The 25,451-nt window shown below is 44.2% G+C and overlaps 1 protein-coding gene across 1 annotated transcript in view; it reads left to right on the top strand.

Moving 5' to 3' along the window:
• LOC144766633 (uncharacterized) overlaps window positions 1-25,451 on the top strand; it is a 93,482-nt gene that overhangs the window by 5,333 nt on the left and 62,698 nt on the right. Inside the window, exons 2-6 of the mRNA XM_078650419.1 lie at window positions 7,324-7,417; window positions 10,030-10,158; window positions 10,695-10,835; window positions 11,802-11,880; window positions 15,524-15,585. Of these exons, the coding sequence (XP_078506545.1) occupies window positions 7,324-7,417; window positions 10,030-10,158; window positions 10,695-10,835; window positions 11,802-11,880; window positions 15,524-15,585 (505 nt within the window). The remainder of the gene's footprint in view (window positions 1-7,323; window positions 7,418-10,029; window positions 10,159-10,694; window positions 10,836-11,801; window positions 11,881-15,523; window positions 15,586-25,451) is intronic.

Here is a 25,451-nt window from a genome sequence, read left to right as displayed (position 1 = left end):
CGCAGCTTTTACGGCACAGATGCGTGACGCATCTGTGCCGTTTTGCCCCATGGTGCGCCGCATTGTAAGTGCGGCGCATCAATGGTGGTGGAGGCATGGCGCACAATAAGTGGCGTATCCCTGCTGATATGCAGGGATGCGCCAGTTATTGTGCCCGTTATTGTAAATATGCCCCCAAGTACTTGGATCACAATAAAAATAAAAGTGCAGCTTTTAAGCAACAGATGGGTTGTTCTAACACAATAGTTTTAGATCTTGTCAGCCACGCTATGTACAGAAACTTGGAAACAGCAAACACTGTATGTATTCTTACTTGGATCAGTTTTGCATACACTGAAGGCATTTGTGTGATCCCTTAAATTCGACATAGTGGGACGACCCATCTCGCTCTTGGCTTGGAATAAACAGAACAAGAAAACATCACACGTTCCTCAGATTCCTGTGTGGAGCAACAAACAGGACACAGTTTACACTTGGTCACAGAAGATGATCAAGACATTGTAAAAGAGGCTGAGTGTGCAGGCATGTTCAGAAAAAGTAATTCTCCTTTGTGCCATCCCACCTTTTCAGATTGAATCAGTCTGGTGCAGTCTAACTTGAATTTGTAATATTATGTATATAGTGTGCTGTTGATTTATCATGTGGTTTGTGGTGATCCAAGTTATCAGTGAACTTATTTATTTCTGAGAGACCACTATGTACAAGCCATTGCTGTTTGGTGTAAAACTGGATACAAGAGAAGATACTGGTCAGTGTCAAAATGACAGGCTCAGATCCCAACTACTTCATCAGACCAAATCTTATTTATTTATTTATTTATTTATGCGATTTTATATAGCGCGAACTTTACCCGAAGGTGTCAGAGCGCTTTACATAAGAACCAGTTGCAAAACATTAGGACTTAGGATTACATGCGTTACAAAAAGGATACAAACAGAAAAAAATTGCAAATGTACAAGATGTAAAGTCACACAAAGAAGAGATACAAGTGGATATACTCTAAGAGTCACATAGGAATGGTAGATAATACAAAGGTCTACTGCATATACTAGTGATTAGAGTTATCTCTATATACATAGGGAAGGGATACACATGGATATACTCTAAGAGTCACATAGGAATGGTAGATAATACAAAGGTCTACTGCATATACTAGTGATTAGAGTTATCTCTATATACATAGGGAAGGGATACACATGGATATACTCTAAGAGTCACATAGGAATGGTAGAGAGCACAGCGGACTACTGCATATACTAGTGATTAGAGTTATCTCTGTATACATAGGGGAGGGATATGACTGGATATACTCTAAGAGTCACATAGGACTGTTCGATAGTACATAGGTCTACTGTATATACTAGTGATTAGAGTTATCTCTATACATAAGGAAGGGATACGAATGGATATACTCTAAGAGTCACATAGGAATGGTAGAGAGTAGAAAGGTCTACTGCATATACTAGTGATTAGAGTTATCTCTATATACATAGGGAAGGGATAGGACTGGATATACTCTAAGAGTCACAGAGAAGGGCAGGAACGTGAGATAAACGAGAGACGGAAGCAGATAGTAGTGAATAAGACAGCGAGGAGTGTGTCAGAGACAACAGGAGAGACAATAGGAAAGTCGAAAGGACAGAGGGGGAGGTCAGAGATCGCTAAAATGGCGGAGGAGAAAGGTAGAAGAAGAGGCGAGTCATACAAAGAAAATGGCGGGGAGCACAAAGGTCCAAGTCCGAAAGTCCAGGAAGAGGGCTGATATAGCCAGCAGCATTGGGGGAGAAGGGCAGACCGAAGCAAAGTCATAGCCTCATCGTTCATGAGGAGCTGGGGCAGAGGAGTTCAATCCGGAGACCAGAGGGTCAGGGGAGAAAGACCACAGGCGCCCAGGCAGAGATGGGAGGCAGCAAAGTTTGAAACAAGGTTTGAAGGGAAGGAGGGGCCTCTCACCAGAGCCCAGTTAAACACAATGTGGGTGGTGGCGTTGAGCGTGTGGGGTGAAGGCCCTGTTGACGCTATTGATGCGGTCGCGCTGGCTCCCGGTGAGTTGTGTGTGGGTTCATCCGCCCTTGCATTCGTTGGTGTCCCTGGAGCCTGTGGCTGCCGGTCGTAGGAAGCGTGTCCCCAAGGGCGCCATCTTGGAGTCAGGCCACCGTTGGCGCGAAGCAGCGCGGCCAGCAAGGGGAGGGGGGGCACATCTCTGCCCTCGGGCCCAGGCCCGTCTGTCGCGGAGAGCGGAGGTATGGCCCCCGGAGCTGGTGAGTGAAGATGGTCTCGAGGCGGCGCCGTCGTCAGCAGAGGGCGCCGCCATCAATCACCAGCCCTTTCTGGTGTGCCCCTGGCATACAGCAGAGTCTCGGCGGGTGGCAGCGGGGGACGCGGCTAGAGCTTGTGATTTTGGGTTAATCATTTTGGGTTACTCATTCTCCTTTTTATGATTTTGGGTGCTCCCTAGAAGTGATAATCTCAGAGTACGCTGTGAAGGATGTACTCATTCACATATGATTAGCTGCCCTGGAATGTTGTTCCATAATTATACATATATATTGATGATTTAGGTCAGGTATTTAGTGCACATCCCACTCTGATCTGTTAATGGTTTTGATTTTAAGAATCATCAAGCAGTTCTGTGATAATCATCAGGCAGGTAAGTAAGATCAAGCAGTGCAGTGATAATCATCTAGCAGGTGAGAAACATTAAGCAGTTCAGTGATAATCATCAAGCAGGTGAGAAACATCAAGCAGTTCAAAGATAATCATCAGGCAGGTGAGAAACATCAAGCAGTTCATTGATAATCACCAGGCAGGTGGGAAACCTCAGGCAGTTCAGTGATAACCATCAAGCAGGTGAGAAACATCAAGCAGTTCAGAGATAATCATCAAGCAGGTGAGAAACATCAATAATTTCAGTGATAATCCACATGCAGGCGAGAAACATCAAACAGTTCAGTGATAATCATCATGCAAGGGAGAAATATTTAGCAGTTCAGAGATAATCATCAAACAGGTGAGAAACATCCATCATTTCAGTGATAATCATCAAGCAGGTGAGAAACATTAAGCACTTCAGTGATAATCATCAAGCCATTCTAATTGAAAGAAGAATTATTTTTTATTTTAATGAGTTAGAATTTTAGACGGCCTCTGTTATTTCATTTAATTGAACCAACCTTTACTTAATACTGGACTGCTCATAGCCTTTGTCCCTTACAGTCCAATCCCCAGCTCTCTAATAAACCATCCCATCACCCTCAGTTGCTTTCTGCTCTACTCCAGCCCATCGCCCTTGCTACTAACCACCCAGCCTTCATCTGGTGTTTTTGCCACCGCTGAATCTCCATGCTGCAGATGACCCTGGCACATCTCATGCTCCAGGCCCCACCAGACACTGGGTCTAATTGACACCCACTCAACACTCATAGGCAACATTATTTTGGTGGAACAACTGAGGAGTAAACACCATCTCTAGATAGACCAGGCTATGTAGCCGCCAAGTGGCCTGACGCCATGTGTGATACCTCCAGCTAGTCTGTGTATTTTAGCCACATTTTAGTGCGTTTCTTTCTGCAACCGATAGTTTCCTTATTAGTAATGTAAGTATGGGCTACAAATCCCAGCATACACAGTTCCAGCACTAGATGAAGCTGTCGCATGGAATTGAATGCTGCTAGGGAGTAAGTTATTATCCAACAAACGCGCACCCGCAAGCCTTGGTCTCTGCACCGTTATGTGGAAGAAGACAGAGAACAGCACAGCCAAGTTCTTCACTTCTGACACCATACTGGGCGCCGGGCCACTAAAGATGGTCGGATGTGTTTTGCAGATACCGCTCAAGATAATTTGTGCTCATCCGCTGACCTAGTTCAGTGCTACAGGAAACGAAAAGAGCGATAGTATTGTTGCATCGACTACTTCACTTCCTGCATCTCATTATCATAGATGTAATAGGTGAAGCCATAAGGACTAATTTGGCTGGACAATGGCAATCAATCAAACCTTATGTGATCATCGAGAAAATTGAGAACTTAAGTGTGGCAAAGGACGTGACTGGTAATTGCACCCTAATACCATGTCCAATGACTATTGAGCAATTTTTAGAAGACCCAATCGATCAATCATTGAGGGCTGTGTCTGTAAAGGAGACAGAGAACACCCTGAAAACTCTTAGGCTTGCAGGTCCCCCAGATGACCCAACTTCAGTTTGGCTGAAAAAGAATTTCACAGCATAACTCATCCCACTTATTTGTGAACTGGTTAATCTTTCCATTCAAGAGAGCTTCATTCCATCTCAGTTCAAACAAGGCCGACATACCCGCAAACCTCTCGTGCAAAGATGCTGGAGAAAATGATAAATCAGGGGTCTCTAGAAAATCTAGCCATGACATGGAACTGAAACTTGAGGTTCTGTGATAAAGCAATCAAAATGGCAGGTATGGTAGCAGATGTTTTTTGGTGATGCTCGATGTAACAGCATCCTTCGACCACTTGGACCATTCTATTGTCCTTAATGGAGTGGCCGCAGTGCCATACGTCAGTTAGCAGGCCATGAGCTGGTTTTGTTGTTAACTTGAGGCATTTACAGAATATGGGAGCCAGAGGGATCACTTGACCACAACTGATGAATGGGCAAAAATGCCTAGTCTTTCAGGAGACAAACGATGTAGGGTTCACAAAGTCTCACAATAGGGTGCCAGGGAGTTATAAGACCAATCAATCAATCAAGCAATCAATCAGTTGATTTGGATGACACAGCTAATGCCCAATAGGGTATCCAGTTGCTTGTAGGGACCGAAGGAATCAGTCGAATAGCCAGGTCTTGAATGCTTTTTGGAATTCGGGTAGAGAAGGAGAAGTCCTGAACCGCATGGGAAGACCATTCCATGTTTTTGCTGCAAAGTAGGAGAAGGAGCACCCTCCACTTGTGCTTCTGTTGATGCGGGTAATGTGGACAAACGAGAGGGAAGAGGAGCGTATTTGTCTGGCAGGTTGGTCAAAGTTGAGGTGGTGGATGATGTAGGCCGGTCCTAGGTTGTATAGAGCCTTCATGCGTGGGTCATCAGCTTGAACTGGCATCTCTTCTGTACTGGGAGGGGAGTTTCTTGAGGTGAGGAGTGATGTGGGTCCATCAGGGGAGGTTGAGGACACGTCTGACTGCTGCGTTCTGAATGGTCTTTTATCTCTGTTGGAGGTGTGCGGCATTTCGAAAGTAGAGAGTGTTGCCATAGTCCTGTCTGCTAGTGATGTGAGCTAGAGTGACGGTGCGTCTAGTGTTCAGGGGCAGCCGCTTGAAGATCTTTGGTAGCATGCACAGAATCAAGTAGCAGACAGAGGAGACTGTGCTGATCTGGGACTTCATGATCAGCTTGCTGTCAAGGTTGATGGCAAGGTTTCTGGCGTGGTCCGACAGGGAGGGTGCTGGTCTTAGTTCCGCAGGCCACCAGGAAGCATTCCAGGGAGTAGTGTGGTTGTCGAAGATCAGTACTTATGTTTTGTCGGTGTTAAGATTCAGGCAGTTTTCTCTCATCCAGTTGGCACTGCTCATCATGCACCAGTGGAATCTGGTTCTGGTGGTGGTGGGTGTAGTGTCTGGCAAGTTAGCAATGGCGGAACTTTTTTAGCTCCAGATGGACTCCGTAGAGCTGTGACATAAGTATTAGAGCGGAATGCAATGAATACTGTTTTAGAATGTTGAGTTCACAGTTACACGCACATGAATAAAGATGTGTAATACTAAGCTCCGAGTGTGGTGTAGTCGTCAGTGGGTACCCAGGCTGGGGAAGACGCTACAGTGGGGTCCTTGGAGAGGAAGAGGATGAGTTTGGTATTGTCTGTGTAAGATACTATCTTAAGTCTGTGGGACGTGGGATGTTGTCCAAGGGAGTCATTTAGGTATTAAAGAGGGTGGGGCTGAGGGATGAGCCCTGAGGGACACTGCAGAGGATTTCCCAATGTTCGGAGGTAGAGAGATGAAAGCGGACTTTCCGAGTTCTTCTGGTGAGGTATGAGGCGATCCATCTGAGAGGATGCCGGCGATGTCTAGCCTATTGTTCAGCATGTGGTGGTATACGGAATTGAATGCTGCTGAGAGGTCAATGAGGATCAGGGCTGCTGTCTCTCCTCGGTCGAGGAGGGCTTATATGTCATCAGTGGCTTCGATCGAGGGGTCTCGGTGCTGTGACTGCTGTGGAACCCGGACTGGGAGGTGTCAAGAGGATGGTTCTGCTTGAGATGTTTGGTTAGTTGTTTGTTGATGGCATTCTCCAGGACCTTGGCCAGGAAAGGGAGTAAGGAGATGGGCCGTCAGTTCTTGAGTTCGCTGGTGTCGGATTATGGCTTCTTGAGTAGGGGTTTGACCTCCGTGTGTTTCCAGTCTTCTGGGAACGTGGCATGGTTATCAATGTTTTGAGCAGAGAGATGAGTTTGTGGATGACTCTGTTGCTACAGAGGTTGAAGATGTGGCGTGGGCAGGGTTCCTTGTGGCCTCCTGAGTGGGTGGAGTTGAATATGGCGCAGTTTCCTGGGGTGTGAGCAGGATCCATGTGGTCAGTTGGTGGTCTGTATTGGTTGCAGTGTGGGTGTATAGGTTGAGGAAGTCAGGGCATGACTGGGGTTAGAAGTTTTTGTAGATGGTGGTGATCTTGTCATGGAAGAATTTGGCGAGGTTGTCGCAGAGCTCCAGGGAGGGGGTGAAGTTGTTCTCTGGGTTATAGAACTCCCTGACAATGTTAAAGAGTTCCTTGATGTGGATGGGGCTGGAATCGATGCGAGCAGCTAGGGCATCTCTTTTCTTCTCCCTTAGTAGCCGGTGGTAGCGGTTTAGGGAGGTCTTGAAATAAGTCCTGTCAGTGAGGTCCTTGCTAATGCGCCGCCTTCTTTCATGCTGTTTGCAGATGCGTTTTTCTGTTTTAAGTTCTTCGGTGTACCAACAGGTCTGTTTCTTGAAACTTCTGTAGTTGCATGTCTTTGATGGGGGCGATGTTGTCCGCATAGTTCATGATCCAGGTGTTTAAGTTCTTGACACTCTGTTTGAGGAATGTGGCAGGGTCGGCATTGGAGCTACAGAGAGCATTGGTCCATTGGTTATCGGATATTTTGCTTCAGCAGCAGCGGAGGGTGCTCTGCTGAATGTGAACAGCGGTGTGTGGGTTGGCGACATTGAAATGGATGATATATTGGTCCACTACATTCAACTAACCTTGATTCGTGAGCCTTTATCTACTCCTCGCAAAAATCTCATCTACCCAAACATTTGGAAGAAAGTGAACAATACCAGTGGAAATGTACAGATATGTGCTAATTGTATCCACGCTTCTTCCCCAGGCTTTTTCTCCATACTGGTCTGATGGTGGAGGATGCCATGTTACAGCACATGAGTACTGGTACGAAGGACGATGCTGCCGGCAGTGCCGCCCAGGTAACTCATCTTACAGAAAAAGAGGCAGATCTCTAATTAATAAATAAGGATGAAGTGGGACCGTAGTTGCTCTTTTCAGTGCTGTATCTATTTATCTCTCTCTCTCTCTCTCTCTCTCTCTCTCTCTCTCTCTCTCTCTCTCTCTCTCTCTCTCTCTCTCTTTATCTCTCTTTCTATCTCTCTCTCTCTCTCTCTCTCTCTCTCTCTCTCTCTCTCTATATATATATATATATATATACACAGTGTCTTAATAGGTGAAGGTCTCTATGAACACTATCACCTCTCTTAGATCCATACACAAAGACTCTATGTACCCGAAAAGTGCAATCCATATTTCGTATATGGAACCCTCAAAATTGTAATTTTCCAAGTCAAATGCTCACACTTTTGAGTAAACACTTTACAGAAGATTGTGGACCTGATTCACACATGTAACTTCAATTTTGAGTAAGCATACACGTTTCAGTAAGTTTACTACTTTTCGGCATTCACAAACAGCACTTTAGAAGTAACTTTTCCTTTGTAGTAAGTCTAATACTACAAATGGCCAACCACTTGTACTGCAAGATCGTCCCATAGAAAATAATGCAAGTAGGGACGAACTAGGAAAGTTTAATTCACTACAGAAGTGTAAGTTACTACAAAAGTGCATTTTGTAAATAGGACTTTGCAGCGAAGGTTTGTAGCACGATAAAACATGCAACAAACTGCAGTTTGTGAATCACGACCTAAATGTTCACTTCATGCAAGTCACTCGCAGCCCTGCCATACACAGTGTCGTCATCAATTATGCCATTTTAGATGTCATCAGTGATGTTATCAATTATGTCATAGAACATGTCATGAGTGATGTAATATATGAGGTCAAAAGCAATGAATGGCAAAGGGTGCAAGTTATAGTTACTTGAAATAACTGGTGAATTTCAGTGTTTTTTTCACTTTAAAATGGTACATTTTAAACTGACATCTTCACCTAACTATAACGTCACTTCAAACCAGGGTTCTCCAAAGTCGGTCCTGGAGGGCCGGATCCATGCCAGCTTTTTAGCATATCTCCATTTAGATAATTGAAGTTATCTAGAAAATCTGGCATTGATCTGGCCCTCCAGGACTATCTCTGGAGAACCCTGCTTTAAACTTTGTGTATTTTCATAAAATTTCAGAGTTTTTTTTAATGCAAAGTAGGATATTACTACCATACCTGACTATAATACCACTTTAACCTTTGTCTTTTTGCAGTGAATTTCTAGTTTTGTTTTTTTAAAGTGAAGTGAAATTACATTATAATACTTAACTACGCCAACCCCTGCCATTGCCCGTGTGTGAGGGCTTGGCTGTGGGCCAGGTCCTGAGCCCAAACCCCAGCTCATGGCTAATTCTCGCCGCTCATGGTCTTCGACTGTGTGCAGCATGGGATTGGCTTACAACCAATCCGCCTTCCTTGCCTCTTACCTCTGCTCCTAATTTCACCCTCTCCCCCTTTATAAGCTCAACACTCAGATACCCCAAGCAAGATAAGAAGGGCTCTGCCTATGGGAAAAGGTATCAGAAAGGGTGCTTTGACCTGAAGTATATGCAAGGGGCTGCAGGTAAAGGAAGCACAATAAAAGCACAGCTTCCACTTATATATATAGTTTGTTTTTGTTTGTGTTTTTGTTTTGTTTCCTTGTTTCCACCCAAACACTGCACACTCAGGAGCGATTTTTAATTGATCTCAATTACAATATAGCCACAACAACAAACTGACCGACGCGTTTCAGCCCCCTGGCCTTTGTCAATGAATATATATATGACGTGGGTGAAAAATAGAGGAAGGTGTGGAGGAGGGGAATGAGAAGAGAGAGATATAGAACTTGATAGGAAGGGATAGAAGCACAAGGGTTATAGAAATTGAGTGAAGGCTAGAGGTCATAAAAGGGATTTATGACGTTACAACGCATACTTTTACAATGCATACCTTTACAACGCATTTTTTACAACGGAACATCCATTACAACGCATTGCATACAACGCATGCCATTACAACAAATTTTTAAAAACTACCTTTACAACGCATTCCATTACAATGCATACTACCTTTACAACGCATACCATTACAACGCATAACATTACATTGCATGTATGGTAAGTATTGGATAGTGTAGGGGTAAAAATTACTATTCTAACACCAGGGGAGTGCAACAGTAGGGTAAGTGTTGGATAGTGAAGGGGTAAAAATTACTATTCTAACTCCAGGGGGGTGCAACAGTAGGGTAAGTGTTGGATAGTGTAGGGGTAAAAATTACTATTCTAACTCAAGGGGGTGCAACAGTAGGGTAAGTGTTGGATAGTGGAAGGGTACTATGCGTTGTAATGTTATGCGTTGTAATGACATGCGTTGTAGTGGTATGCGTTGTAGTGTCATGCGTTGTAATGGTTGCGTTGTAATGGCTTGCAATGTAATGGATGTTGCGTTGTAAAAGTTTCATCGTAATGGTAGTGCGTTGTAAAAGTTGCGTTGTAAAGGTTGGTTCCCTCATAAAAGGGGTGAGCAATTGGGGAATCTAGGAAGAAACCCAGGGGTGTGAGAGCCTGTGGCTTACTTGATCCTAGAACTGTCTCTTGTGTTTCAGGACAGTTTGCACAGTCCAAGTGCTCTGCCACTCGGAAGACACAGTGTGCCCCATGCTTGCCAGGCTCATACATGGACGTATGGAACTCTCACTACACATGCCTCCCTTGCCGGACCCAGTGTAACACAGGTAAGATGGATTTACGTGTACCTGGGCTCCTCCCACTTCTTTAACACCCTGGATGTGTCTCACCTGGCCTTTTTGCCTTATTGAGCTAAAGGTGGGCATACTACCAAAAACACCTTTTTTTTCTTGTACACACGTGGCACTATCCCCATCCTTCTTTCTCTTCATCCTTTCACACCTAGGGATTCAGGTATTCATCCTTTCCCTCTTTTCTTCCTTTCCAATGGATTTACTTTCCTTCTTTCTTTTATCAGTGGAATTGGCTTTTCCCTAGTTTCATAAACCTGACCTTGATTTCTTTCCTATGTGTCTCTTCTCCATGAATCTCTGGGCTCTCCAGAAACTCCTTTTTGTCTCCCCATGCTTCTGTCCTTCCTGCTGTTCTGACATATTGGGCCTGCAACATTTCTGACCTCCTTTACCTTTCCACCTCTTGCTCCTCTACAGAATACTATATTATAATTATTTTACTCATCCCTATCCCAAGACATGCTTAGAAGTGTCATCTTATCATGCCTCATTTCGCATCTCTCTCCCAGATCGTTACTTGGTGGAGACCAGCAAGTGTTTAAGTGACCGCCCTCGAAGCTGTGGTTGTCGCGAAGGTTACACCTGCAGTCGCGATGAGGATGGCCAGTGTGAGGAATGCACGCCAGTGGGGAGCACAGCGACAGCAACAAGTGAGACTGAATTGCCCCCAACACACTTACACACTTGTACACTTCCTTAAGGGCAGCCCCTCTGGTCCTGCCCTGCCATCAGTGCTGTGAATCTATTCTTCAAAAGCTCTCCTACTGCTGCCCCCATTTCATGTTCTTTTAAACTTATCCCCCTGCTGCACAATTGTCTTTTCTGTGTTGCTTATCCCAATGCTGCCACATTTTCCTCTTCTTGCTCCTCATCTTACTACTGTCATTTCGCCTGCTTTCGTCCATCATTTCCTCTTTTAGCAAAAGATCCCCTGCTACCACATTTCTTCTTCTTTGCAAATTATTCTCCTGCTGCCACCATTTTCTTGTCTGTGCCTCATCTGATTTCTTCCATCTTGTGCTCTTGTTCACAATTCTCACATAGCTGAGACCAGTACCTCTTCTATGCTATGCATGCAGGTGGTCCACCATTTCCTCTTCTTTGCAAATGATGCCAGAGCTGCCTACATTTCCCAACCTATGCTAGTCCATTATTTCCTCATCTATGCAACCTATCCCACTGCTGCCACCATTTCCCATTTTATGCAAAATATGCTATTCCATTATTTCCTCATCTATGCAACCTATCCCACTGCTGCCACCATTTCCCATTTTTTGCAACCTATCCTATTCTGTTATTTCCTCATCTACGCAACCTATTCCACTGCTGCCACTGGTTCCTCCTCTTTGCAATTAGTCGCACTTTGCAAGAATCTCTCCATCTGTTCAACCTATCCTATTTCTCTCACCACTTCTTCTTCTTCTTAAATGAAGCCACCGCTGCCAACATTTCCTTGTCTTTGTGGCTCATTCCACTTCTGCAACACCATCCTCTTCTATGGAACTTATCCCTTCACTGCAGACAAGTCCCCAGTGATGCAGGAAGGAGGGTGGAATTGACAATCAACCAGTCCTACCATTTCCAACCAAAGATCTGTAATTATTTGCACCATACAGGACAAGTGACAACTGCTGGTGACTGTGGGGCTGAGGGAATCTTCAATGCGTCGTCGGGGAGATGTGAAGACGTCATCCAGTGAGTATGCCTCTTAGTGCCAATATCGGCAACACTCCCCATCCCCCCATACAGTAATATCCTGGAGAAATAAACAGACAAGACACCTTCTTTGTGGAGAAAATTGCCGTAGGTTTATTTGCATAACAAATATGCCAACATGATGGGTTATCTTATGGGCGATCCCAGGGCAGGCAGCCCCTATTCGCCTGCCTACCTGATGAGCCAAATGACACCGTGGCCATAGCCAATCAGTGTTTGCCAGATTTGGGGGAGGAGATAACTCTTCCCACCGGTGGACTGCCAGTTCACCCCATTACTCACGCCCCCAGAGGAGGGGCGGAGAGTTCCAGGCAACTCCCGGTTGCTCATGTCCACAACCGCCCGTAGGACTAACGGGGCACCGTCGCTCCTCCAGGGTCCAACGCGAGGACCTCAATGGGGATATATGGCCTTTGCACTCTTGTTGTGCTCCTACAGAAGGTACCCCTCTGTACCTTACAGCCTCTGGATCGCGCTGTAACTCCGCCTGCAACACAAAATAATAAGTTAGATAAACTCTCCCCCCCACACCCTGCCTGTACACCGGGTAAGTGGTAGGGAGGGAAACAGCATCAGGGCAGTGGGCAAAAGAGGACGCCCAGTGGGCGGGAGAGGTATTTGTACCTCGCCCCATGCCCACTCCTGCCCGGAAGTGACGAGAGCATGCGGGCCCCTAGGGGGTCGCAAACACTGGGCGACTGCCTCGAGTGCCCTCATGTGGCACTAAGGGGGGCCGCCCTCTTAGGAGGGTCCCCTTCGAAGACCCTAGGCAGCCTGCATAGTGCCAATATCGGCAGCTCTCCCCATCCCCCCATACAGCAATATCCTGGAGAAATAAACAGACAAGACACCTTCTATGTGGAGAAAATTGCTGCAGGTTTATTTGCTTAACAAATATGCCAATATGATGGGTTATCTTACGGGCGATCCCAGGGCAGGCAGCCCCTCGTCAACCTGTCCACCTGATTAGCCAAATTACACCGTGGCCATAGCCAATCGGTGTTTGCCAGATTTGGGGGCGGGGATAACCCCTCCCACCGGTGGACCGCCAGTCCACCCCATTATTCATGCCCCCAGAAGGAGGGTGGAGCGTTCCAGGCAACCGCCCGCTTGCTCAGGTCCACAACCCCCATAGGACTAACGGGGTGTCGTCGCTCCTCCAGGGTCCAACGCAAGGACCTCCCTGGGGATATTTGGCATTTGCACTCTTGTTGTGCTCCTGCTGAGGGTACCCCTCTGTACCTTACAGCCTCTGGATCGCCCTGAAACTCCACCTGCAACACAAAATAATAAGTTAGACAAACCCCCCCCCCACACCCTGCCTATACGCCGGGTAAGCGGTAGGGAGGGAAACGGCGTCAGGGCAGTTGGCAAAAGAGGACGCCCAGTGGGCGGGAGAGGTATTTGTACCTCGCCCCCCACCCACTCCTGCCCGGAAGTGACGCGGGCACGTGGACCCCTAGGGGGTCGCAAACCCTGGGCAGCTGCCTCGTGTGCCCTCATGTGGCACTCAGGGGGGCCGCCCTCGTAGGAGGGCCTCCTTTGTGGACCCTGGGCAGCCTGCATTTGCTGCTGGTCCTCTTCTACCTGTACGTCTTTCTTTTTGTTTCTATTGTAATTTCTTTAAGCATTTGTCTCCCGAGGTTTGTGTCATTTGCCTGCTCTTGCAAGGGAGCATACCTGCTGCCCAAAGCTTGATGGCTTTAGAGCATTTCAGACCATCTGTTCAATCCAGTGAACCCTAAGCTCAGGTGGTGTAAAGAGGGGGTCCTCTTTACTAAGGGTACGTATTTCAGTATTTCATCGCAAGGGGTAGCATCACAAAACATGGATGAAATAAAGGTGAGCTGCTAAAACATATGGTCTAAAACATCTACTTACAAAATATATATCCTACAAAATATAAATCCTACAAAAATAGCTCCTTACAAAATGTGAACATGCACCCAACGCCACTCAAAAGTAGTCAGACCCAAATATGCTCAAATTGGAGTTCGGAAAGTAATTTCACCAAGTGTTACAGCCGGAAGTGAGTATGGATGTATTCATTTAAAAGTGGTTAAAAGGTTTGTAGTGAGATATGTATATATTCAAAAGAGATTTTGGCAGTAGGTTTCTGAGCCTATGTTTTTGCTCTCTTTGTTTTTGGGGTATATTGTCTCATGGAATCAGCTTGGACCCTTGGCATTCACTTGCTCTGCATGGAAGTTGAGTGTCTCAAAGACAGCTTGTGGGTTTTAGATGGGCTCCATGCAGAAATGAAGCCCTCCCCTGGGGATTGTTGGTGTTAGCAGCGGAAGGTACCCTTGCATACCTCTATGAAGGGGACTAGCAGTAGGAAAACACCCAGAGAACTGGGGGGCATATTACCAACGATTAGCGATATTTATCGCTAACTAGGCTTAGCAACAAATTTTTTATCGCTAAGAATCGCCGGAAATTATCGCTGAGATAACGTGCTATTAGCATCGTTTATCTCCAAAGTGATAAATTTTCCGGCGATAGCGTGAATATCGCTGAGAATACAGCGATATTCACGCATTAGCGACAAAATGCTCTTAGCCATGTTACCCACCTCCCATTGGATAACATGGCTAAGAACTGGTCTGAGCAGGCGTTAGTTTTTGGAGATATTCGCGCTTAGCGCGAATATTTCCAATGCTACGCCTGCCTTGTTAATAGGCGATAGCGATGTTATCGACTGCTTTCAGTCGCTAACAAGTTGGGTACGCCCACTTTGCATGTCATTAGCGATAAACATCACTGACATGCAAAGCGGCCCCAAACCGCTCGCTATCGCCTAAAAGCTGTCGCTAACTGCTGTTAGCGACAGCTTGCTAATAGGGCAATAGAATTATCGCTGCGTAGAGGCCAAAAACGGCAGCTAAATCAGCGATAATTGTCTATCGCCACCCCTTGGTAATATGCCCCTGGGTTCTCCAACCAGGATGGTGACCACTAAGTTGAAGATTCCTCTCACCAAGGTGGTGAACACAGCAGCTGGCACCCTCATCAGGGTAGGAACGCTGACCCAGGAGTTGCTTGCACTAGGTGGTCACTGACAGAAGGGACACTGGACCTTGTGGGGACATTTACAAGAAAGGCACTCTTTGCAGGGTCTTGAACTTCAAGATCAGAGATGCATTTGCCAGGGTAAGAGATGATAAAACAGAGGTCTTTATCAGCCTCACACTGGGTCCCCTTGAAGTAAGTTACCTGGCTGCTCCATACCCTGGCTCAATGTGCATAATAACAAAAATAATGCTTTTGTTATCAGAGATCCTAAGAATTTATGAGAAAGCCTAGGTATTCGATTTTCTGAGTGGGAACGAGCATAGATTTTTTAGGATTTAAGAGGAAACCCAGATCTGAAAGGAGCGAATGAGTGAGGTGCAAATGTCCCCTTGAAGTAAGTCACCCCTGGCTGCTCCATATCCTCCATCAATATGTCACAGGTCCTTGCTTCATTTGGTCTTTCATTTTAGTCTCATGGGAGGTCCTGATCCAGAGTTTGATGAGAACTTCAGAAAAGGGTGCGCTCATCCTGAGGGAATACCCTAGGAATGGAAACCCCCCACCCCCAGTGCTAGGAATGATTTGAACAGTTTTTCTCTTTCTGTAGGTGTGAAGGAGTCCAATCTGGAGGCCTCACCTGTAATGATCACATGCTGTCTCCACACTCAGGTAAGAAAGAGACATCTGCAACAGCCAACATTCTTACACAATTACCCACAGGATGGGTCTTGGGTCCAAAGCCAGCAATCCTTCACAAAATTGTTTAAGCTCTGGGTTTTCTCTTGGGTCTTAGGGATTTTGTGCATATCTCGGGGGTATGTTACCATTGCTTTGTAGGTGATACAATGTGGGTCTTATCATTGCAGTCAGCACATTGGGAGCTTTACATTGCAACAAAGTTTTCTGGCTTTTACTTCACAGGTAAGTTACTTTTTATAGTTTTAAGTACCAATATCCATGTAAATATTGAAACACAGTAAAGGTGCACCACAAGTAATAACAATATGAACAAATATGAACAAATTTTCAAATAGATTTCCAAGGTGTGTGCAATTCTTCTTTTTATTCTTTTTTGTTCATGTATTCTTGTATAAAATATATGTTGCCAATTTTACAGCAGAAACAGCCAACGAATTTCGCCATGGACTTCTTCAGGGCAAAGTTGTATTCAAAGTTCATGTCATCAGGTCAATTACATACATGCGACAATGGTCATACTCCGAAATGCATGTCAATGTTGATCAATAAATTGTCGACCCCCAATAAAAGCGATGTGGCAAGTGGTAATGTCCACAGGCATTAGAGTAACAACATTCAGTAGATTCTCAAGACATCCAACTGAAATTATGTTGATTTTCAAAGAAGTTGTCCATCCACCCTTGTGTGGCATTAGGGAAACTTAGTAAACTAGCACATTTTTTGTAGCTAGACACTTGGGGGACTCCACGGTGGGGTGACTTACATGGCTCTAACCAGGTTTTTATTTTTACCCACAATGTTTGGAAACCTCAAACGTTGTCTAAAAAACACATTTTCCTCACACTTCTGTGATGGGAAGTTATGTAATCTGTGGGAATTCACAAATGTCTCGCCACCCAGCATTCCCCCATGTCTTCCGATAAAAATGGTACCTCACTTGTGAGGGTAGGCCTTGTGCCTGCGACATGGATACAACACATTTTACCACCCAAAACGTTCCCTTTTTTTGCAAACTGGGAAGCGGTGGGTTCTGGACCCTAGCTCAGCCAACACATAGGAAAAACCAGCAAACCTGCAAATTTTTTAAAACTAGACACCAAGGGGAGGCCAGGGTGGGGTGACTTGCGCCACTCTCACCAGGTTTTTACCCAGAATCCCTTGCAATTCTCACACTTTAACTAAAAAAACTAATTTTTCTCATATTTATGTGATGGAAAGTTCTGGAATCTGCAGGGAACCACAAATTGCCATCACCTAGCATTCTCCATTGTCTCTTGATAAAATAGATACCTCACTTGTGTGGATAGGCCTTTTGCCTGCAACAGGAAACGGTCCAAAACGCAACATGGACACATGTAGTAAGGAGTTAAGACTGCATCACCATAAATACTACAGGAGTCTTTGGCTGATAAAGCTGTAGGTTTATTCCAACGTTAAGGACCCACAACAAAAGAAACATTAAGATTGGTCTGAGTACTGTCCTTAGACTATTAAAAACGTCTGGTCAGTGGGCAACAACTGGAAAGGTCCAGAAAAATCCATAGCTACTTTAACCCAAAGACCAGAGGGAAGAGGACCATGATGGAGAGGCCTGGTAGAGGCTAACCAGTGCTTACCTGATACTATACACTGAGGACATTTTCTAATTAAAGCTGACATCATTTTGTCCAACCCAGACCACCAAAAATACATTTTCATTTTTTTGCAAGTAGCAGATATGCCCAAGTGACTTTCATGAGCCATGGTAGTTATGTGCACATGTAGCGTGGAAGGTGGAACAAATAAAGTCCCCCATATACAAATCTGAATCTCACAGAATAATTCTGAGGCAAATTGTGCGAAACTATGCAACCTGCCTAACTATTTTACCATAAGGCCAACCAACATTTGTGTAATAAAACACTTGCTGAAGAACATCATCATGATCAGTAGCATTCAACCAATCACTCTCAGATATTATACCAGCACAAGCAGCCACGACATCCACCACAGCGACAAAACACTCCTCATCGCCTCCACCTACATCAAAGGGAATAGAAAGTGGCAAATGCAAAACAAAATAAGCCTTAAAGGTTATTCCTTTCTGAGTATATTTGACACAAATTATATTCCTGAAGCTTTGATAGTAATCTTACTAAGCATGCAGACACTTTCCCAAACCATTTCCAGCTAATAGGTAGACCAGCGGTTTGTGGTCGGTGAACACATTAAAAAAGCTGTCCCCCAAATATACATCTTAAACTTGTCCACCACCCAAACATAGGCAAGAGCCTCGTGCTCAATAGTATTGTAATAGGTAGTTTGCATCAAATAAAGTGAAAGAAGCAAAAGCAACTATATTCTCTCGTCCATTCACCCATTGTCCAAACACAGCACCTAATCCTTTGAGTCTAGCATCAACAATGATAAAAGAACTACCTTCAGGATTATACAGTTGCAGTGCTGGCACATTGATTACCAGACCATTAATGCTCTCAAAAGCTTGATTAACTTGTGAAGATCACTCAAATGTAGTTCCCTTCTGAAGTAAAGTGCCCAAATGTTGAATCAAGAGAGCATACAATGGAACAAAGCATGCATAATATTCACAGAGACCTAAGAAAGATCTCAGTGCAACTTTACCCATGGGAGAGGGTACACTCTTAATGGCCTCAACATTATAAGCTTTGGCTTGATACCTGTCGCTGAAATTGTATCTCCCAAATATTCAACTTGGTGGACAAATAGATTAAATTTTCCAAATGTCACTGTCATGCCACGTTCTTCCAGGGTTCTGAACACTCTTTCCAGGACAATCAAGTGCTCCTCCGCTTTTAGTGTGGACCAAGATATCCTCCTGGAAAGTTTGTACTTGGTGTTCATCACTAAAAAGAGTATCCATCATCTTTTGAAAAACACTTGCCGCTGACGCTAAGCCAAACGGGAGTATCAAATACTTAAAAGCCCCATAAGGCATGACAAATGTTGTTAAAGCTTGTGAGCCGGGACTAAGAGGAATCTGGTGGTAGGCAGAATGAAGAACTATTGTTGAAATTTTGTGGTAGCGGGCGGCAATCAACAAGTATGTTTTGATTGAGGGACCTTAAATCCACACATAACCTTAAATCCCTGGATCATTTTTGAGTCAGACTTACTGGAGACACCCATGCTGAAGAGTTGGTTGGGGCAATGACACACTCAGTCGTGGGTTTCTCCAACAGTAACTTCAAATCTGCCCTGATGCTCAAAGACACCGGGCGCATTTTGTGAATAACTGGTGATGCGTCTTTCTTGAGTTTAATTGTGTGTTCAAAACCTTTAACTGTGCAAAATGTACCACAGAACACACTAGGGAACCTATTAACTATAAAGTGTGTCACCTCTACTTGAGTATCATTGGATATAATAGGTACTTCTCCTAAGACAATTGATTCTCATGGCCTGGATGTAAATACATTCCCAGCTTAGCCAAGTCCAACCAATCAATAATGTCTCAGCCCCTGACAGCTATGTAGACTTTGGTGGTTGTTTGTCTGCTAAAATATTCTCAGGGTGTTATAAAATACCCCAACAGTTCCACATCCTGTTCCCCAAAAACTCTGGGGCAGATATCTGGAGAAACCAATGTTATGCCATCAGGTCATCATCTCAAAAATGTAGAATCCGCTAAAATGGTAACCAGAGCTTTTGAGTCCGCCATGACAGTAAGGGTTTTACCATCCACTGTAGCTTGACAAAAAGGTCCTTTTATTTGTTTAGACGATTCATTAGAAGGCATGTCAATTGTTAATCACACATTGGCAAACCTGTCAGCACAGTCCTTCACCTCCGTAGGATTGCTCAACATATCCGCATGACTAATTTTGATCTTATTAGACGTTGCAAGAGCACATTTACACACCCTTTGGAAGTAACCCATTCTTACGACAATGATTACACCTTCTTCTTAGTGCAGGGCAGATAGGATGGTTTCCCATGTGATTCCGTGAACCACACCTATAAAACACAGGAATACTCCTTCTGGGTATTCCATTTTTACTGATTGCTCCAATCATAGATTCATCTGACACGTAATTGACAGTTGACAGACCAGTATGAGCATTAAATTGATTGGTTCCCTGTCCAGTTATGACCTGTGTAGTCATGATCGTTCTTTCTGTGCTCTTTGCAATGTCAATAGTCTCATCTAGGCTTGGGTTCTTGCAAGTTATTAGCCTCTCTTGCACTTTCTTAGAGTAGCAATTGAATACAAATTGATCCATTATGTAGCTATCTATTCTATTTTCAAACTCACAGCATGATGCCAGCACACACAAGGTAGCTATGTATTCCTCAACTGTTTTTTTCAACAGCCTGTTTGCATTAACAAAAAATGTATCTCTAGAAGAACCCTGAATTCATCCTTGTACAGCTTCCCCATCTTCTCCTTAGCTTTTATATATGCATTCCAGGACACATATCATCTGATGGAGCTGGCACAACAGGTTCATTATCAAATTACTCTCTGACCAGCAATACCAAGATGATTAAAAAAAAGTGCAGACTTTATAACAGGAGAGTACGCAAGATCATCTATAGCTACAAGATAATTTTCAATAATGCGCAACCATTCTCTCCACGTAATGTCAGGTTTCCCTGGTTTTAAAAAAAAGGAGATAGTTGAACCGCTCCTTACACTGTTGCCATAACTAGAGAAAGAGAAGATATCAACTCTCACCTGTGAAACAGCTGACCTGAAAAAAGGAATGCTGATAAAATATATGAATGACGTAGAAAAAAACAAGGTGTGCTTGTAGACGCAACAACAATGGTGAGGAAACCGCTGCTAGAACACGCCCTCAGCCAGAGGGACCACTGAGAGAAAAAGAAAAAAACACTGTATAAAATGCTCCCCATGTTACGGAAGTGCACAAAAAAGTCATATTAAAGGGTTTTTTGTCCAGAATAAAGATGGCTGCTGACGTGTGACATTGGGCATCCCTGCGACGTCGGATGTGCAGATCAGGCCATCGGTAGAGAAACTTGTGTTTCATTTTATTTATTTATTTATTTATGTTATGCGTTTTTATATCGCACGGACTTTACCCGAAGGGGTGAGAGCGCTTCACAATAGGAACAGAACTGATAAATGAGGAGAAAATTATAAGTGAACAAATTACAAATGCAAACGTTAATTTACATGAGGCAAAAGTAACAATTCTGAGCAAACAAAAATACAAGAGGTAGCAAACGGTGCATTACAGGAGTAAAAAGTGACATGTGTGCAGGTTACAAAAGCGTATAAAATACAAATAGAGGTATAGTACTGCAATAAATGTCAGACACTCAAACACAAGAACAAACGTTACGTAGGCAATGGTGGCACTTGTGCAAGTATCTAAAGCGAACAAAATGTAAGAGGTAGCAAACAGTGTGTTATAAGAGAAAGTTACGTGTGCATGTTACAAAAGAGTACCAAACACAGGTAGAAGGATAATACTGCAATAAATGGGAGAACACACTGGGAAGGCACTTCCATAGTCATGGAGAAAAGGATTCTCTATAATGGAAGGTCTTCCTTCAGATAATAGGGAGGGTGTGAATTAAATATGGAAGTGTCTTTGAAGGAGGAGAACTTTGAGGTCAGTTTTGAAGGCCTGGAAGGAGGGGGTGGTCCAGAGCTGAGGTGGAAGTGGGTTCCAGATTCTCACCGCATTGCCTGAAAAGGATTGGGCCATCGATCTTTCCTTCTTGAAAGTGGGAGGTTCAAGCAGTACATTTTCCGCATTACGTGATGGTCTAGAGCCTCCAGAGAGTTTCAGTTTATTCACCAGGTAGCGAGGAGAGAAGTAGTGCAAGGCTTTATGGGTGATACAGGCAGTCTTGTAGATAGATCTTGCCTCGATGGGATGCCAGCGGAGGGTGGATAACAGGGTGGATTTTAGCGCGGGGACACACCAGCAGGTGTAACCAAGCGCTTTATAAAATTTATAATAATAATAATAATAACATGGGTGTGATGTGGTCGCTTCTTTTGGCCTCATAAATGAAGCGAGCTGCTGAATGGAGAACAGATTTAAGGGTGGACAGGTGGGATTTGGGGAGGCCAGAGAGAAGAGAATTGCAGTAGTCCAGTCTGGAGAGGACCAGCGATTGGACCAGGGTTTTAAGGTCTTGCTCCGGGAAGAAGCGACAAATTCCCCAAAGAAGGCGCAGTTGGTATCAAGCAGACTTTGCAATGGAGTTGATGTGGGAGATTAGATTGAGTTTTTTGTCGAGTATGACACCCAGGGATTTTGTGCTGTTGACAATGATGGGTTTATTGTTAAATAGATTCATCTGATCCATCCATGATTGAACCGGGGGAGGAGAAAGTGAGGAGGAGAGGATGAGGAATTCAGTTTTGGAGGGATTCAGAATCAGTTGATGTGTTGACATCCAGTTATGAATGGAGTCCAGAGTAGAGCTTAGGACGGAGAGATCATGAGTGGAGGCAACCTTGAGGTAGAGTTGAGTGTCGTCTGCATAGAGATGATTGCGGACCCCAGATTTACTTAGGAGATTTACCAGGGGTTCTAAATAGAGATTGAACAAGGTGGGTGCAAGTATTGAGGAACACCTTGAACTACCGCCAAAGGAGATGAAAGACTGTTTGCTATTTTGATCATTTGGGATCTATCAGAGAGGAAGGAAGCAAACCATTTAAGCGCAGTGCCCTCCTTGCCCATTCTCTGTTGAAGAGTGTTGAGGAAAGTGTTGTGACTGACAGTGTCAAATGCTGCAGAAAGGTCAGACAAGACCCCCCCTCACCCCCCCCGAGTTGAGTATTCACAGCGCATCATCAATCACTTGCAGCAGGGCTGTATCAGTGCTGCAGTTTTGGATGAAGCCGGACTGAAAATTGTCAAGAAGATTATTGTCCTTGATATGACGAGAGAGTTGTTTCGCTACTCATCTTTCTGTGATCTTAGCAAGAAAGGGTAGGTTAGTGATGGGGCGGAAGTTGTTGAGGTCATTCGCATCAGCAGTGGGTTTTTTAAGCAGAGGGTTGACCTGCCCAGTTTTGAAGGGGACAGGAAGGGAGCCTTGACAGAGGGAGAGGTTGACCAGATTGGTCCGATAGGGAAGAGAATGGGTATAGAAGCCAATGGCAATGGCACTGGATATCAGCCTTGTATAAGATATGCTGACACGTCAGTTTTCTCCACGAACTCCTGCAGAGAATTCCAAAGGCAGTGAAAAACTTCAGTTGTTGGAAACAGCTCCTCAAGTCTCCTGATCACAATGGCACCAGCAGTTAGTACAGCAATGTCTAGAGCTCTCGGAGTAAGAATATAGGGCCAGATGTAGGTAAATATCATTTACTGATTTTAAATACCGAATTTTTCCCGAATCAGTATTTTAGAATCGGTAAATGATATGTAATAATGATTCTGTAAATTTTCCAGAATCGGTAAAATTCGGTAAATACTGATTCGGTATTTACTGAATCGGTATTCCCCATTCATTCCTATGGGCCGGAAGGCCCATAGGAATGAATGAAAATTACCGATTCGGTAAATACCCAATCGGTAATAGGGGGTAGATCTACAAGGGTGGCAGGGTGTCACATTGACACCCTGTTGCACCCCCGTATAGTGCATAGGTGCACATGTGGCACGCATACATGTATGTCTGCCACATGGCACTGTTAAAAAAAGCACAAAAATGCTTTTTTAACGGTTTTCGTTATTTACCACCAACTTGTAGTTGGTGGTAAATAACGAATCCTTACAAGTGAAAAGCACTCACTTGAGTGCTTCCTACATTAAGGATTCAGTAATTTACCGAATTGATATTTAAGAATCCGGTAATTTACCGATTCCTTAAATTACCGATTCGGTAAATTACAGAATTCTTAAATTAGGCCCCTACATCCCAAAAGCCTAATACCGGTTGGTAAGGGGCGATATTCGGTAATTTCGTCCGTTACCGACCGGTATTAGGCTTCCTACATCTGGCCCAAGAAGGTTCTTTCCGATGGCTGATAAAAAGAACAAAACAGGCACTGCACACCCCAATCATGCAGGAACTCACGCAGTACAGTCCCACAGTGCGATATCTTCTTTTGTAATTTAAAGCACATTTTTATTGGTGAGTTACTTGTACACGTTATCAGAAGTCTTCAAGCTACAGCCAAATTAACCCCACTCCTGGACCCAGATGCAGTATGCGGTTAAGACAGCATCACCATAAATACTACTGGAGTCTTTGGCTCATAAAGTTGTAGGTTTATTCCAAAGTTAAGGACCCACGACAAAGGAGGCATCCGGATAGGTCTGAGTAGTGGCCAGGAATGACCATTCACAGGATTATGCCTTACGTTCCAAATAGAAAACTGCACACTACATCACAATGAACAGCCATACTAAAGCGCATCACATTTTCCCACTGAAACAGACCCTTTTTTCCAGCATGGATAGCTGTATATTCTTTGGCCCTAGTTCTGTCAGCGCCTCAGGAAACCTAGCAAACCTTTACAATTTTAAAAACGATGGGCCCGATTCACAGAACTAACTTAAGACAAAATCCTAAACTTACTACCATTTTGGTATTCACAGAAGGCACTTACTCATTTTGGTATTCACAGAAGTTAGGAGTCCTAACTTTATGAATCCTAAATGCCTTCTGTGAATACCGAAAGTCTTAAAATTAGGATTTTTCTTAATTTATTAGTAGTAAAGTTAGGACTCCTAACTATAGGACTCCTAAATGCCTTCTGTGAATACCGAAAGTCCACATAGCATTCCCCCAAGTCTCCTGATGAAAATTGTTCCTTCCTTGTGGGAATAGGCCTATTGCCAACGACATGAAATGGCCCAAAATGTAGCATGGCCACATCACATTTTTTCATTCAAAACTAACCCTTTTTTTTGTAAAATGGGTAGCGTTAAATTCTGGGCCGTAGCTCAGCTGGTACATAGGGAAACCTAGCAAACTTTTTTGGAAACTAGGCACCTGGGGGAATCCAGGGTGGGGTGAATTGTCTGGCTCTAACCAGGTTTTTACCCAGACTCCCTTGCAAACCTCAAACTTTGACACAAAAAACACATTTTCCTCACATTTGTGATGGAAAGTTCTGTAATCTGTGGGAAGCCACAAATGTACTTCTACCCAGCATTCTCCCAAAACAACATGGATAGATCACATTTTCCACTGAAAACTGACTCTTTTCTGCAAAGTGGGTAGCTGTGGATTTTGGGCCCTAGCTCAGACGGTACCTAGGGAAACCTGGGAAACTTGCACATTTTTTAAAACAAGACACCTGGGCAAATCCAAGGTAGGATGACTTGCATTGCTCTCACCAGGTTTTTATACCCAGAATAATTTGCAAACCTCAAACTTTGACAAAAAAAACATTTCCTCAGATTTCTGTGATGGTAAGTTCTGGAATCTGCAGGGAGCCACAAATTCCTTAACCCCTTGAGTTTCAACATGTCTTTCGATAAGAACGGTACCCTACTTGTTTGAATGGGCCAAGAGACAGTGACCCAAAAGGAGCTAAAGCGCTACATCGATAAATAAGCAATGGGGCCGCCACTGTATTAGGGCTGTGCTTTGGAGCCAGCCACTCAAACCTATGAACCACAGTAATTTTTGAAAACAAACAACCAGGGTATTCAGGGTGGTGTGTCTTGTACGTATCCTATGAGGTTTTCTCAACCTGCAACCTTCAAACTTTACCTCAAATCACAAATTTTCATTATATCTCTTTGATGGAAATTTTTTTGAATGCGCAGGAATCCTCAAATTTGCTACCACCAGCGTTACCCCACTTGTACTGATAAAAACACTGTGCAACTTGTGTAGCTGGGCCTAGTGCCCACGACAGGAACAGA

The sequence above is a fragment of the Lissotriton helveticus genome, chromosome 7 (assembly GCF_964261635.1).
Source record: "Lissotriton helveticus chromosome 7, aLisHel1.1, whole genome shotgun sequence".
Taxonomy (NCBI): domain Eukaryota; kingdom Metazoa; phylum Chordata; class Amphibia; order Caudata; family Salamandridae; genus Lissotriton; species Lissotriton helveticus.
This window is presented reverse-complemented; position numbering and strand designations above follow the sequence as displayed.